At 57.3% G+C, this 14663-nt stretch overlaps 1 protein-coding gene and 1 long non-coding RNA gene across 6 annotated transcripts; one reads left to right on the top strand and one right to left on the bottom strand.

Annotated features, from left to right (window-relative positions):
* Positions 1-730: 730 nt before the first annotated feature.
* LOC119619320 (uncharacterized) lies at positions 731-2863 on the bottom strand. The gene is made up of 3 exons (XR_012090971.1): positions 2759-2863; positions 2500-2586; positions 731-836 (listed from the first exon to the last, which is right to left on the bottom strand). It is a non-coding gene; the product is annotated as an uncharacterized lncRNA (long non-coding RNA).
* Positions 2864-2904: 41 nt separating this feature from the next.
* CFAP410 (cilia and flagella associated protein 410) lies at positions 2905-12089 on the top strand. 5 transcript variants are annotated; one of them, XM_037984892.2, is made up of 8 exons: positions 3060-3167; positions 4069-4132; positions 4346-4364; positions 6352-6398; positions 8837-9066; positions 10059-10230; positions 11149-11242; positions 11661-12089. In XM_037984892.2, exons 4-8 carry the CDS (start codon positions 6370-6372, stop codon positions 11787-11789), a joined length of 654 nt encoding a protein of 217 aa, XP_037840820.2. In that variant the 5' UTR covers positions 3060-3167; positions 4069-4132; positions 4346-4364; positions 6352-6369; the 3' UTR covers positions 11790-12089. The 5 variants fall into 5 exon arrangements, with proteins under 5 accessions (XP_072867138.1, XP_007968050.3, XP_007968058.3 ...); XM_073011037.1 differs by lacking the exon at positions 4069-4132 and having other exon boundaries at positions 2905-3163; XM_007969859.3 differs by lacking the exon at positions 4069-4132 and having other exon boundaries at positions 2909-3167.
* Positions 12090-14663: the final 2574 nt, after the last annotated feature.

Here is a 14663-nt window from a genome sequence, read left to right as displayed (position 1 = left end):
TTGTCTCCCGTCGCCCAGGCTGGAGTGCAGAGGCGCAATCTCAGCTAACTGCAAGCTCCACCCCCTGGGTTCACACCATTCTCCTGCCTCAACCTCCCAAGTAGCTGGGACTACAGGCGCCCGCCACCACGCCCGGTTAATTTTTATTATTATTATTATTGGTAGAGATGGGGTTTTACCGTATTAGCCAGGATGGTCTCGATCTGCTGACCTTGTGATCCACCTGCCTCGGCCTCCAAAAGTGTTGGGATTACAGGTGTGAGCCACCGCGCCCGGCCAAGAATGCAATCTTTTGTCTCTTATCTACCGATGACCTGGAAGCGGGAAGCTCCCCCTGCCCCCCCCCAGCCTTCAAGTTGTCCTGCGTTTCTGCACCGAACTAATGTACATCTTATACATACATTTTTTCTTTTTCTCTTCTTTTTCCATCTTACACATATTGATTGATGTCTCATGTCTCCCTAAAAATGTCTGAAAGCAAGCTGTGCCCTAGTCACCTCGGGCACGTGTTGTCAGGACCCCCTGAGGCCATGTCATGGGCTCGTCCTTAACTTTGACAGAATAAACTTTCTAAACTGATGGAGACCTGTCTCAGATATTTTGGATTCACAGCTGCTAAGCTGCTCGGTTACAACTGAAGGCTCACAGGTTAGGGGCTTTTCAAAGGTACTTTGGTGAGCAGGGGGCTAAGGTATGGGGAGTGCTGATTGGTGGGGTGCGAGATGAAATCTAGCTGTCCTTTTGGTCCTTTTGTGCTGCATGGCTTCTGGGTGGGGCCACAGGAGCCGTTGGGAAGACATCTAGCTGGGTCCATCCATGTCAGACGTGCAATAAACCTGAAAAGATACAATAGTGATGTTCTACAATAGTGATGTTATCTGCAGGAGTAATTGGGGAAGTAGCTTGTCTTGTGACCTCCAGAATAATGGCTGACGAAAGTTTACGCCTGCACCTTAGTGGAATTCAGGCTCCTCTATCCTTCTAGCCTGGTGGTGTAAGTGCCCAATGGGTTCACCTTGTCCACTGCCTAGACAGAACCGATTTATCAAGACAAGGGAATTGCAGTGGAGAAGGAGTAATTCACGCAGAGCTGGCTGTGCAGGAATGGAGTTTTATGACTCAAATCAGTCTCCCCCAGCATTCAGGTGAAAACAGGCCACAAAAACTTAGAAACTCACAGACTTAGAAACTTAGAGACTTAGAAACTTAGAGACTTAGAAACTTATAGACTTAGAAACTTGGAGACTTAGAGACTTAGAAACTTAGAAAGCTTAGAAAAGCCACACCAGGCTCTAAAGCACCCGCCCAATGACCAGGTGGCCATCTAAGGCACCCACCCAACATCCATGTGGCTATCCAGAACACCCACCCAAAATTCCCGGAACTCAAACAGAAAAAATAGTCTGAGAAATACCCCGCGCGGGTTCAAACCAACTAATCAGAGTAAGACACCCTGCTCAGGCCATAACCTGCTCCAATCATCTTGCGCCTCAAGCTTTGTGAGTTTCTGTGGTTTTTGCCGTTATAAACTGTCTGTACTAGGCATTCGGGGTCCTGTGGCCAACTTCGGACATAGGACCCTAGCGCGCTAGCAATAAATCTCTCCGCTGTGACTTCCGTGTCGAGTGGTCTCTCGCGACGACCCCTGCCCAGGAAGGAATCTAAAAACTAGGTTCCTACACAGGGATCAGCGTTTTTAAGGATAATTTGGCGGGTAGGGCTCAGAAAGTGGTGAGTACTGATTGGTCAGGTTGAACATTAAATCATAGGGGTTCGAAATGAGTTCTGGCTGACTTCTGTTCCTGGGTGGGATCGCACAAATGGTTGAGCCAGATTTTCTGTCTAAGTGGTGTCTGAACGCAGGGTCTACAAAACATTTCAAGCACTGATCTTAAGTTTTGCAACAGTGATGTTATTCCCAGGAGCAATTTGGGGAGGTTCAGACTATTGCCGCCAGAGGTTGCACGGCCCCTAAACTGTAATTTTTCATCTCATAGCTTAATTTGTTAGTCCTACAAAGGCAGACTGGTCCCCAGGCAAGAAGGGTTTTTTTGGGAAAGGGCTATTATCAATTTTGTTTCAGAGTTTAATCTATAAACTAAATTCCTTCCCAAGGCTAGTCTGGTCTACACCCACCAATGAACAAAGGCAGTTTAGAGGATAGCAGGAAGATGGGGTGGGTTAGGAGATCTTTCCCTGTCATAATTTTTTCAGTTACGATTTTTGCAAAGGCGGTTTCCGTGGTCTCATTAGCTTTACAAAGGCTGTTTAGTTTTGAGGAAGGGTTGCTATCATTTAAACTATAAATATCTCCCAAAATTAGCTTTGCTTATCCAGGAATAATTAAGGGCCGCTTCAAGGACAAAGGAAAGATGGGGATTGGCCAGATCTCCTTCAGGGCCATCATTCTCTCACTGATACAACTTTTGGCAAACGCGGTTTCAGAATGCCCGTCTTAATGTAACTGTGGCCCATGTAACGATGTTTAGGGGGTCTTACCTGATTTCTAAAAGGCTGAAATGCTTGTAAGGGCTCTGCTGGACCTGCCCGTACGTCTTTCCTATAAACGCATCTTTTCTGTAAATGCTGGGAGGGAGCGAGACAGGGAATCAACACAGCCCCAGGGCTGCCCTGGGTTTATTCCAAGAGTTTGAATCGCGTAACTTGGAGCTGTGTAGCGCCCATCCCATCCACGCTAGGCCCGCGCTCGGAGACAGGCCTAGGCACAGGGCCATGGTGTGCGTGGGATCGAGCTCACCCCGCTCGGTTCCTGGGAGCGGCAGCTCAGCCCTCACAAGGCCGCCTCCGGGACCGCCACCGGCACCCACCCACGGCTCGCCGCGCGCTTCCGGGGTCGCGTTAGAATCGCGTCAGAGCCGGGCGCCCCAGGCCGCCCATGCGCAGGAGCAGAGCCAACGTGTCAGCGGCGCCCAAGCGGCCCCAGGGCACTCCCCTCGCCAAGCCGCCAATGGGCTCAGGATCCGCCCCTGACGACGTGGGCCCCGCCCCTGGAGACACGCGCCGCGCAGTCGTCACCCGCCCGGGAGCAGGAGGCCGGGGGCGCCGGCCGGCCGGGCCTGGGCGGTCGCCATGAAGCTGACGCGGAAGATGGTCCTGACCCGGGCCAAGGCCTCGGAGCTACACAGCGTGCGCAAGCTCAACTGCTGGTGAGGCGGGGCCTGGCCGCGGCCGCCCCGGGGCCGGGGGAGGAGCTGGGGAGGGGGCGGGGACTGGGCGGGGACTGGGGTGAGGGCGGGGCCGGGGGCGGGGGGGTGGAACGGGGGCAGGTGCAGGGGCCAGGGCGGCGAAGGAGTCAGGGGTCAGGGAGGGGAGGAGAGGAGACCACGGGTCGGGGTCGCCGGGGCCCCCCCTTTCCCGGCCCGCCTTTGCCCCGGCTGCCCTGTGGGCCAGATCTGATGTCTGGGGTTGCCAGCAGTCACTGGGACCAAGTCGAATAGGAGAGAGAACTGAGCTCTCGAGGACTGAGTCAGGAAACACGTTGGTAATCAGTACTGGGGGCGGCCGTGCCAAGGGTACTCCTGGCAGGTGATAGGAAGGGACGTGGGTGCGGTGGGACCCATGAAGGCTCAAAGGCTCCGTCTCACTGGGCCAAGGAAGACCAGGAGCTTCCAGAGGAGGCAGCCTGGAGTTGAGGCCCGCACGATCTCCAGGGATCCCTGGGGACTCAGCGGAGTCGCTGCGCCCTGTCAACTGGCCGCACCGTGCAGGCGGGCGTGGGGGTCAGCCAGAGCAGACGCTTCCTCCCAGGGGTATCCCCATACTGCCCAGAGCGAGCTCTTCCCTGTTAATTAAAAAGCTTTTCTGTCTGCCCCGGCACATCTGGTGTTTTGGCTACAATTCCCCTGTGTCATTTGCTTTCAATAATGCATTTCTTTGTTTTGCACGGGGTAGTCAGTACTCTCACTAAGCTGGAAGAAACAACAACCCGATTTCAGGCTTTTAAAGTTTGCTTCATAAGTTGCCTGTTCACCCTTTGAACTTAGCCTCTTATAAAGATGCCCTTGTTGATGTCTGTCAGTGAGAGAAATTAACCTTCTGCTATTTAAGGACCATGAGGAACAGTTCATCTTGTCGTGTCTTACAAATGGCTCTGCTGCTCCTTATGTAAAAGGTACCGCCCCAACGTCATACAGTGTAGTTGAAAATCAAGTAAAACAATTGTTTACACCTTTGCCGGTTATCTGGGCAACCTTCCTTTTTTGCCATGCCATTAAAATCCTAGAATCTTAAGGTTTGTAGGGAGTCATCGGTAATTTTTGGAATTTTTGTCTTCAGTGTTTTTTATTCAACTTTAACAAAATTAAAGTATCTTTTCTCTCCCCAGGGGCAGCCGCCTCACAGATGTAAGTATTGCGTTGATCATCTCCAAATGGCCTCAGTCCCAAATGTTGTAGCTTCTTCCCCAAGAGAATTTTTTTTTTTTTTTTTGAGACGGAGTCTTGCTCTGTAGCCGGGGCTGGAGTGCAGTGGCCGGATCTCAGCTCACTGCAAGCTCCGCCTCCCGGGTTCACGCCATTCTCCTGCCTCAGCCTCCCGAGTAGCTGGGACTACAGGCGCCCGCCACCTCGCCCGGCTAGTTTTTTGTATTTTTAGTAGAGACGGGGTTTCACCGTGTTAGCCAGGATGGTCTCAATCTCTTGACCTCGTGATCCGCCCGTCTCGGCCTCCCAAAGTGCTGGGATTACAGGCTTGAGCCACCGCGCCCGGCATAAGAGAATTTTTAAGTTGACAAAACTGCCCCCATCAGTTCAGTCCCACACTTGGTACTTTGTTCTCTTAGCGGGTTTCGTTATGCAGAACCGCTAATGGAAAAACAATTCTCCGGTGCCAGGCTGATTTTGCTGTTCCCGTCAACATAAATGAAACGCTGTTTGTCACTTGGCCACAGAGGAGGGGAGCAATGGTTTGGAACTTGCTCTCACCTGGAAAGGAATCCCAGGAGGGTTTGTTTTACTTTGTTAAGGGGAAGTTGAAGGTCTGCACCCCCTCTTCTTGGTCACATCTAGCCTTGTGCCCCCCATCGCTACCCCAAAGGCGGCAGAGAACAAGCCCTGCTGGGAGAACTTGAGCGTGTGCGTCTGTGAAAAGATTTCTTTCTTCTCTTCCCTCATTCTCTTTCTCAGTCCAAAATGTCCCCAACTTCCAACTTACACAAGGATTGCATACCAATTGTTTGTTTCTTTCTTTCCGTTTTTTTTTTTTTTTTTTTTTTTTTTTTGACACGGAGTCTCGCTCTGTGGCCTAGGCTGGAGTGCAGTGGCGCGATCTTGGCTCACTACAACCTCCACCTCCCAGGTTCAAGCGATTCTCCTGCCTCAGCCTTTGAGTAGCTGGGACTACAGGCGCCCACCACCATGCCTGGCTAATATTTGTACTTTTTGGTAGAGATGGGGTTTCACTGTGTCGGCCAGGCTGGTCTCGAAGCCCCTGAGTTCAGGTGATCCACCTGCCTCAGCCTACCAAAGTGTTGGAATTACAGGCGTGAACCACCATGTCCAGCCCAATTATTATTTATCTCTTTATTCTCTGTTTTTTAAATTTGAACTGTACCTTTCCTTAAAGACAAAAAAAAAAAAAAAGCCTGGACACATGGCACCTGGATGTAATCTGTTTTGTGCTGTAACTGAAATACTGCATGTTTAGCAGTGACTTTATAAACACACCATGGTCGTAGACACGAGTCACTTATACATGGGATGCATCTCACCAGGCTGTGAGTTCGCTGAGGTTGGGGCCCTGCCAGTCACCCAATCTGCTGGTGCCATGCCTGGCGTATGGTGGGCTCTCACATATGTGGGAGCTTTGCAGGTTGTGAAGGCTTTGTGGACCACCCTGGGCACCTCACCCCTGAATTGACAGTACCAATGTGATCTGAGATCCAGCTTTAAGCCTGTCTTCCTTTTGGCCCAGACCTGTTATCAAGAAGGGATTTCCATCCTTTCCTTGCTTTCTGTCCCTGCATAGGAGACACTGGGGTCCCCTTACCTGATGTCCTTTGAGGACATCTAAAGTAATGAGTGCTCTGTCTCCACTGCTGGCAGCATCTGACAGCAACGATGCTGTTGTAAAATGTAATAAAGAGAGAGTGCGTGAAAGGAGGAGCCTCACATTTCTCCTTCAGTCTGTGGGGTGTCTGGGCTGCAAGGTGGCATCAGGGGAGCCTGGCATGCTCGTGGGCATTCACCCTGGGCACACTGGCTGAGCAGGGCTGTGCCCCTCAGGCCTGGGAAGTGGGTTGGCCATGGCTGCGACAGTTCTCTGTGGCTGACGGCAGTGCGGCCGTGATGCCCTGCTGGGTCGTGCTTGCTAGTCATGCTCTTTTCCTCCTAGATTTCCATTTGCCGGGAGATGCCCAGCCTGGAGGTGATCACGCTCAGGTACCTCGCTCCTGCCGTCATGCTCAGCCTGGGGCCTGGAAGCTGGGGCAGAGCCTCACGTCCCTCCCGTGGGACCCAGTGCTGTGAGATAATGTAGAAACTTTCAGCACAGACTGAGGGTGGCTTCCAGAAGGGGAGGGGCCGGGACAGCGAGAGCTGGGTCTACTCCATGGCCCCATGTCCGCCCTCCTTCCTCAGAGCCTCACCTGGGCCTCCTGATAGCTCCTGTTCCCTGCCTGCCCCGCTGTACCCCTGCCCACCCTTGGCCTGTGTGCTCCGATAAGCCATCGCTGTGTTCACTGGGCCAGTCGGTGGTGGAGCCCGCCTAAGGATGCACAGTGGCCTGCCCTGGCCACCCTCACGGTGGCCACATCTGCCCCGAGACCCCCAGGGTCCTGGCCTTTTCTCCCCCCAGTGCCACCACTGCTCACTAGTTTCTCTGCACCCCATGACCTGTGCCCCCCTACTGTGGTCACTGCCCTCCCAACAGACTAAGGGAACCTTGAATGAACAAATGTTACTGGACTTTTAGGCAGCTGGGGTGTATTTGGGGGCTCTGGGGAAGAGAAGAGCTTCCTTTATCCCTGAATTCCCTCCTGCCTACTGTGTGACCCAGGGAGGGAGCGGACGCTCATGGCTCACCGCTGCCCACCAGACGCTGGGTGGGAGCCTTCTCTGGGTTTCCGCATTTAAAAGCTCACAAGGGTATAAACCCTGTGGGGAAGGCCCACCCTTCTGTTTGGCAGCTCGGAAGGCTCCAGGGCTTGCCCTCTGAGAGTAGCTGTTGCAGGCCCCTGGTCCCTGTGACCTACCTTCTTGATTTCACAGGCAGCCACAGGCTAGGCCAGCCCCTGCCCATCCTCTGTAACACCCTCCGAGGTTGGCCAGCGCCCAGCCTGCTGCCCGCCAGGGGTTGAGGCCAGTCCATGTGGTATTCAGGCATCCCCAGCGCGGGCATCAGCCTGTCCTGCCCGAGTCTTGCTGAATGAACCAATGAATGAAATGGGCTTGGAGGCATGCTCCTGGGCCAAATCTCAGCCCTCCCACCCATCAGCTGGCTAACCTCGGGCAAGGCGTGGCCCTCTCTGTGCCTCAGTTTCCTTCCTGTAACATAGAGGCATTATAAGTGCCCACCCCACAGGGAGACGAGGAGGAGATGGAGCCTGAGTCCAGAGGTTGAACAGGGGTGTCCATGCCTGCCACGGGGCTCGTTTCACTAGTCAGGCGACGTTTACGGTGAGGCTGGGATTTCAGCTCTGCCTCCAAAAGCCTTACCTGACAGGGAAAGGTGGAGCTTGTGGTTCCCACGATGGCAGGAAGCTTGGGGCGGGGCTGTGGATCCAGCCCTATGCCCGCAGTGCATTGAGTTGCCCAGGGGCCGCAGGGCCTCCGAGCATCAGGCCTCTCATGTGCGGGGCCATTTCTGTCGTCTCAGGAAGGACAGGACCCGGAGGGTGTTCACTGAGTTCAGGTGTGTGGTGCCTGCACGCCGACTGCACACCAGGCTCGACTGAACTGGAGCGGAACAGGTAGCTTGAGGCCGCGGGTGTGGTCCGCACACCACGCTGCTGCCTGTGCCAGGAATCAGACTCCATCCTGGAAAGGGTCCCACAGCCTGAGTTTTCCTCTTGGTAAAATGGGGCGGCCTCATAGCTAGGAGCTGCGTGAAAGGATACCTGGGAAACACCCAGTGAACGGGTGGCATGGGGAGGTGGGCTCAGCACCAGCCTGGTGACCACCCCCTTCCCAGGCGCCTGCGGGACTTGAGTGCAACCCTCCAGGCAGGGAGCCTTGGCTCTCGGCTGGCGGACACTCCGCACCTTTGAGGGCCTGCGAGAGCGCCTCCACGTGTTCACTTGTGGAAGGAACAGACCCCACACTGTCAGGTGAAGCCTTTAGGTCGCCGCTCCAGGCCTCCTGTGTTTCTCTACTTCTCTGACGCGTCCACGTTCTGTAGAATGGAAATGAGGCCCATCCCCAGTGTTGTCGCTTTCACGTGGGGGTTTGGAAGGTCCGTGCTCACTTCTATGTCACATGGAGCTGGCTTGTGTTTTTTGCCATGAGTTTTTCTGGGCACTCCGTGCTTTGGCGCAACATGATATGTCCCTTGAGAGGCCTTAGTTTTCCTGGCCCGTGAAGGAGGGCCACATCCCGCACCTCCCACTCTAGCGCCCTGAAGAGCTGATGTGGAGCATGGGGCCAAGGGGCTGTTGCTGGCAGGGTCCACCCCAGTCCGCCTTTGAGTTCAGGACCTGGCCTTCCTATAGCTCTCTCCTCGGCCCAGGTCCTGCTTCACATGACTCACGACATCCAATTTGGGCTTCTCAGGTGAGGGCAGGGACACAGATCCCGTGAGTGCCTGTTCTTGGGGCTCGAGATTGAGAGGTGGCCCTGGGGGCCCCGTCCACGTCCCTCACTGACTGCTGGTCTCCGTGCAGTGTCAACAGCATCTCCACCCTGGAGCCTGTGAGCCGGTGCCAGCGCCTGAGCGAGCTGTACCTGCGGAGGAACCGTATCCCCAGCCTGGCTGAGCTCTTCTACCTGAAGGGGCTGCCGCGTCTGAGGGTGCTGTGGCTGGCAGAGAACCCGTGCTGCGGCACCAGCCCCCACCGCTACCGCATGACCGTGCTGCGCACCCTGCCGCGCCTACAGAAGCTGGACAACCAGGGTAGGTGGCCGCAGCGGGGTCACCGGCCCTCACAAAATAATCCCTGGCAGGGCATTTCCCCAGCCCTCTTTTCTCTTCTCCTTTTCTGCAAGTGCCTGGTCTGGCGGGACACAGATGTGCCCTGTGAAGTCTCCTCCAGAGGCCCTTCCCCTGCTTCTGTCTCTTGATCCCACCACCTGAATGCAGCAGCGCAGCATAGGGTCCCTCCTGTGACTGTGACAGTTTGTGTATCCCCCAGCGACTGCAGGACCTGGTAGCAAAGCAAAAGGGTTCCTTCTTTTGCTTCTGTGAGGAGCAGTGCTGCTCTGACCAGTGCCAGGCGCCATAGCGAGCGGGGCGTCAGGATCTGGCAAGCAGCGTTGCACTGGTCCACAGGGACTGGGCAGGCTCCACGGGCCACTGTGACCCTCGGGTGGCTGTGCCGTCGTGTTCCCGCCGTGGGGAGGGGCTGTCCCAGCACCACAGTGCCCGCTGCTGCGCTCCACCTATTGGAGGCGCTCATGCCTCCTCTGGCCAGCGCCAGCACCAGTGCAGTTTTCCAGGCCGCGGTTTCATGCTGTTTGTTAATCCTTGGCATTCTCAGCATGCTAGTTTCTCATCCTTATCAGCTATACGGGCACTAATATTGTCTCCCAGAGAATTTTATTAATATTAGTAACTTCAGGGAAATTGATATGTGAGTGAAATGGAATAAATTCAGTATGGTCTGTTCCTTTTTCTGTTGTGTCTTAGTTGAGGTTCTGATGAGTATTTGCTTCTGGCCAAGGCTGGTGTTTAGATTCCTGAGCAGCCGTCTACCATCTGTTGTGTATCGGCCTGTGCCGGGCTGCGGATCGGCTCCTATTCTGGGAGCTGGCCCTGGAGGTGGATACACGTGCATGCATTTCACAAGCAGACTGTGCCTGAGGCTGCAGTGAGGACGGGAGCTGCAGCGCGTGTGGCCTGCATGTGGGTGAGGCCACTCATGCTGTGTTCTGTCCTTCATCCCGAAGCTGTGACGGAGGAGGAGCTGTCCCGTGCACTGAGCGAGGGAGAGGAGATCACCGCCGCCCCGGAGAGAGAGGGCACAGGCCACGGCGGCCCCAAGCCATGCTTCACACTGAGCTCCTTCAGCTCCGCTGCTGAGACCGGCCGGGACCCGCTGGACAGCGAGGAGGAGGCAATGTGAGGCTGGAGGGCAGCGGGGCCTCCGCCCATCCCTGGCCCCCAGGGTCCTCCCACGGGGAGCGAATGGGGTTTCCAGTGAGCTGCCTCTCTGGGAAGTGAGGGAGAGGGATTATCCGGGGCGAGTGTCCGTTCTCATCCGTATTCTCTGGGAGTGACTCAGTGCCCAGGTAGTGATTTCAGTGGCAGGTCCATGTTTTGCCCAACAGCGGATGTTCCAGGGAGCAGGACGGGGGGTGAGCCAGGCCCCATGCCCTGGCACAGAGAAGGCTCGCGGCACCGGAGCTTGTGAGGTGCAGGGAGCCCCTGGTGGGGGGTGTGGCCCAGGGCCACAGTCACTGGAATGGTTTGTGGGCACAGCCATCAGTGCCTGTACAGCCTTGGGCCCAGGGGCCGTGGAGGGGCCACAGGGCTGACTCTGCAGTGAGATTCCAGTGCCTCCCAGGGCAGTTGGCTGTGCGTCACAAACGTGTGTGATAGAAGCTGGGCACTTCTCTCCTGCTTGGCAGATCACACCCACTGCTGGTGCCTGTGGTAGGGGCATTGGGATGTGATCTCCGTTGGGCATCTGCTGTCTGGCACAGGGCTTGACCCCATGGTCAGAAGCTCTTCCCTGGCGTTTGTGTACAGGTGCCCCCCACCCTGCCCCCGAGGCCCCAGTGGAAGGTATTACAGCTGGGGAGCCCCAGGGTTCAGGGAGGACGCCCCACAGGTGAAGTAAGTGCTGGGCTGTCCAGGAGCTGCCATCTGTAGCCCCTGACCTCATGAGAGTCACCTCCCTTCTCTTCCCCCCATGTGCCAGGTGGGATTTGTATGCGCCTGTCCTTTGCTTGGAGGTGACCTGCAGACAGGGTTTGCAGAGGCCTCCAGTGCCACGAGCTCCCTGACCCTCACACACCTTTGTCTCCCTCTCACCAGCAGCGCCCAGGGTGAACTTGCCCTGAAGCCCCCTTCCCGGGACCCGTTTCCTTCCTTCTCACCCAGGGATGCTTCGAGCAGCCACAGGAGCAGGGTGAGTGACAGGGGCTGCTAGGCGGCCACTGCTGCCTCTGCCCACTGCACAGAAATCATGGGGAGGGAGGATGGAGCCTCACCGGGCCTCGAAGAGCTGCGCCCCAGGGGGAAGCTGCGTGTGTGGGTCCGCGAACGCGCACAGACGTGTCACACGTGCCCCGCACGGAGCTGTCCAGGCCCTGCTGGGCTGAGGGCAACAGGAGTCCCGTGGAAGAAGCGTCACACGTGTGTTCACAGGCAGGGCTCCTCCTCTGCTCAGATTCTCGGTATGTGCCGGATGGTCATTTGCTTGGACGGCCCACGCCCCGGGACCAGGCGCTCTGTGGTGGGGTGCCGCTGGCCAGGCCCCAGCCCTTGTGGAGGGAAGCAGCCTCACAGTGCTTGGTGGGCTTAGTCCGCACCCCTCTCTGCCCCAGAACGTCCTGACTGCCATCCTGCTGCTGCTGCGGGAGCTGGACGCAGAGGGGCTGGAGGCCGTGCAGCTGACTGTGGGCAGCCGGCTGCAGGCCCTGCGTCAGGAGGAGGTGCAGGAGCACGCCGAGTGACCACAGGACCTGAGCGCCGCTCCACCGTCCACGGGGACCCCAGTGTCTTCCCCAGCCCCCAGGAGCTGAAGGGTGGCTGCCACAGCCCTGGCCCCACACAAAAGCCTCTCCGGTTTGCCGCATCGGCCGAGAGCAGCAGTGGGTATTAAGTGCTGGCTAGCTGGAGCGGTGGAGATGCCTGTCCACACCACAATGTCCCCAGGACTCCCCCTCTGTGGTCTGGAGGTTCTGGGCTGGCCTGGGCTCTTAAAGGGAGGATTTTGCAGGCTGTCCTCCCTAATAAAAGATTTTCCCAAGGTTGATCTGGAGGTGACATTTCCCAATGGTCGTGACAGTCTTTCTGAAAGCAAGGGCCGTTTCTCGGCAGAATGAGGAGGTATTCACGAATGGTTTTGCTGATTCCAGCCCTTGGTCCTTGGATAGATTTCCGTTGAGCAAGGGAGACTTCCAGAATGCCGGTGTCCACAGGGACATCTGCCCTGAGCTGCTCTCCGCAGGAAGGCAGCAGCCTCCCGCATCCACGGGAGAGGGTTTTGTTTTCTTGGCCAGGTTGGGCAGGTGCGCCTTCCCTTCCCTCTTCTGTGAAGAACTGCAGGGGCCTCAGCTGGGAGGCTGTGGATGAACAGGCCTGTTTGCTCTGGGGTCTGGGCCTGGCACAGGAAGCAGCTGGACTAGGGGAGTCCTTGGAGCATCTGAGAGGGCTTTTCTTTCCTCTGGGAAGTTAAAGTCTTACGAGGATGCCACAATCTGGGCAGTGACCCGCGGCCCTGGGGACCTTCCTAGTACCCCCAAAACCAAGGAAACATTCACGTGAGATGGGGAGTCAGCCTTCCAGCTGGTGTGTAGGAAAGCCAGCTCCCTGGGCCCTTGTCCTGTGTGGGGTTGGGACCCAGATCTCCGTGAGATGTGCCCATCCTCCGCCAAGCGGTGATGCGTGCCCACGTGTGCAGGCCACTGCTCTCCCAAGCTCAAGGCCATGCAGTGTGATCGTCACCAGAGCCAGCGGCAGCACTGGGGCAGTCACTGTCACTGGACTTGGGGAAGCCCAGGGTGAAGTCAGTCACTCATCCGTGCAAGCTCTCCACAAGAGGTGCGATCCCTCCAGAAGGGGTGTGATCTCTGAGCCGTGGGGAGTGGAGTCACTACTTGGGACATGGAGGGTGGACAGTTCAGGCCTGTGTCTGCCTCCCTGGTACTGTGGGATGGGCACCCGGCGTCCTCAGTCAAGTGCTTCCTTGGAATGACTGAGGTCGTTTTAAATTGAGTCCCCTTCCACTCCCCCTGACGTGGGCTGCTGTGGGCATGCAGGGCTTACACCGGTGCCCTCCTGCCCCACACCGTGCACATGTTGGTTGGGACAGTTGGGTGGGACCGTGGGGGCAGCTGCCTGCCTTCAGCCCCGCAGTTCCCCCCACCCGTCCCCATCCCCACCATTGCTGCCTCCACCCTCAGCCTCCTGTCGCTCCCCCTCCTGTCGCCTCCTCACCCAATGCCCCCAGCCATGGAAGATGGCCAGAAGCACGTCCAGCCTGGGGCACCCCACAGTCCCACTCCACTGCTCCCCAAGTCACCCCAGAAGTGGATTCTCAAGCCGAGCAGGCACGGGCATCACACTGTGTCCCATTCACCCAGTTCACAGGAGAGGACCAAGGGCCCAGGAGGCCGCATCACTCCGCCCGAAATGCCGGAAACGCCACCTCCATGCAGCCAGAAGTGGGCCTGTGGCAGGTGCTGGCCACGGCACGTCGCCCAGGAGGGAGGCAGCCACTGTCCCGGACATCACCACAGGCCACCACCTGGGTACAGCAGCTGAACAGGTTCTAACACCTCATCAGGCAGGGCAGGCCAAGGGGGGTCTACTCAGAACTGAGTCCTGATCCCAGATGGTGTGACACAACGGAGCCCCCCAAAACATGCACGTGGTTCCCCGGGCCTGTGAACCTGTTTCTCTGTTCCTTTGAGACAGAGTTGCAGACCCGGGAGCACTGTCCTTGGACAACTGTCCCCTCCTGGGCCTGGCCCCAGGACGGCCCCACTCAGAATGAACTAGAAGGCCCCTAGGTGTGGGCCCCTCCACCCCAGCTCCAGAGTTAAGCAATCTGGAGGTCTCTGGCACTAGGGCCAACACAGCGAGGGGCTCTTGGGAATATCAAGGTGCCTGAGGGCAGGAAGGTCCCCAGCCTCCTCACCAGGTCCCCAGAGCCACCCCTCTGGCCTGAGCTCAACCAGGAGACTGCCCAGGGACCCTCAATGTGGCCTTTAGGCCCCTCCAAGCCAGGGTCTCCCTTGAGACACGTGTGTCCCAAAACCACATCCGCAGGGTGGCACTGCGGGAAGGAAGCAGCCCTCTCGGCAAGCACCTGCCACGTTGGTGCTGCAGAACCGTGGGTGGTGCAGAGCCACGGGTGGTGCAGAGCCGCGGGTGGTGCAGAGCATGGGCTTCCACGCCAAGGTTAACGGGCATCCTGCGAGCAGGGCGTCCACCACCCCAAACCACCTGCGGGACTCAGCCCTAGCCCCTGGTGGGCGCAGCTTTGTGCCGCCTTCTCTTCCCCTCTCACGTGTCCACCATTGGTGTCTCCTGGATGCTGGCTCAAGCCAGCCACCAGCCTGCAGGTTGGAGACCCCCATTCAGGCTGAGGTTGGGGAGACAGAGGAGTGAGACTGTACCCTTCTACCCCCAGGGGAGGACCAGGAGGGGGCTCAGGTCACCTTGGTGGCCCCCAGGGAGTCCTGGAGAGCGCCTGTGGCCTCCCAGGGCACATGTCCCTTTGGCCTGGCCCAGGCACTGGCCAGAGGGCCCTCCACCCCTGGGGGCCGCTGCCCACCGGGCTGGCCATGTGGTGCTGCTCCTCTCCCTCTCTCCCTCCAAGA

The sequence above is a fragment of the Chlorocebus sabaeus genome, chromosome 2 (genome assembly GCF_047675955.1).
Source record: "Chlorocebus sabaeus isolate Y175 chromosome 2, mChlSab1.0.hap1, whole genome shotgun sequence".
Lineage (NCBI taxonomy): Eukaryota > Metazoa > Chordata > Mammalia > Primates > Cercopithecidae > Chlorocebus > Chlorocebus sabaeus.
Note: the sequence above shows the minus strand (reverse complement) of the source record. Positions and strands in the feature narration are given on the sequence as shown.

What these genes read in the sequence shown, in the direction of transcription:
- CFAP410 (XM_007969859.3), top strand. Translation starts at nt 3,091, where the DNA reads ATGAAGCTGACGCGGAAGATGGTCCTGACCCGGGCCAAGGCCTCGGAG. An exon ending in ACAGAAGCTGGACAACCAGG is followed by an intron (nt 9,067 to 10,058) that starts GTAGGTGGCCGC and finishes TTCATCCCGAAG; the next exon opens with CTGTGACGGAGGAGGAGCTG. An exon ending in CGAGCAGCCACAGGAGCAGG is followed by an intron (nt 11,243 to 11,660) that starts GTGAGTGACAGG and finishes TCTCTGCCCCAG; the next exon opens with AACGTCCTGACTGCCATCCT.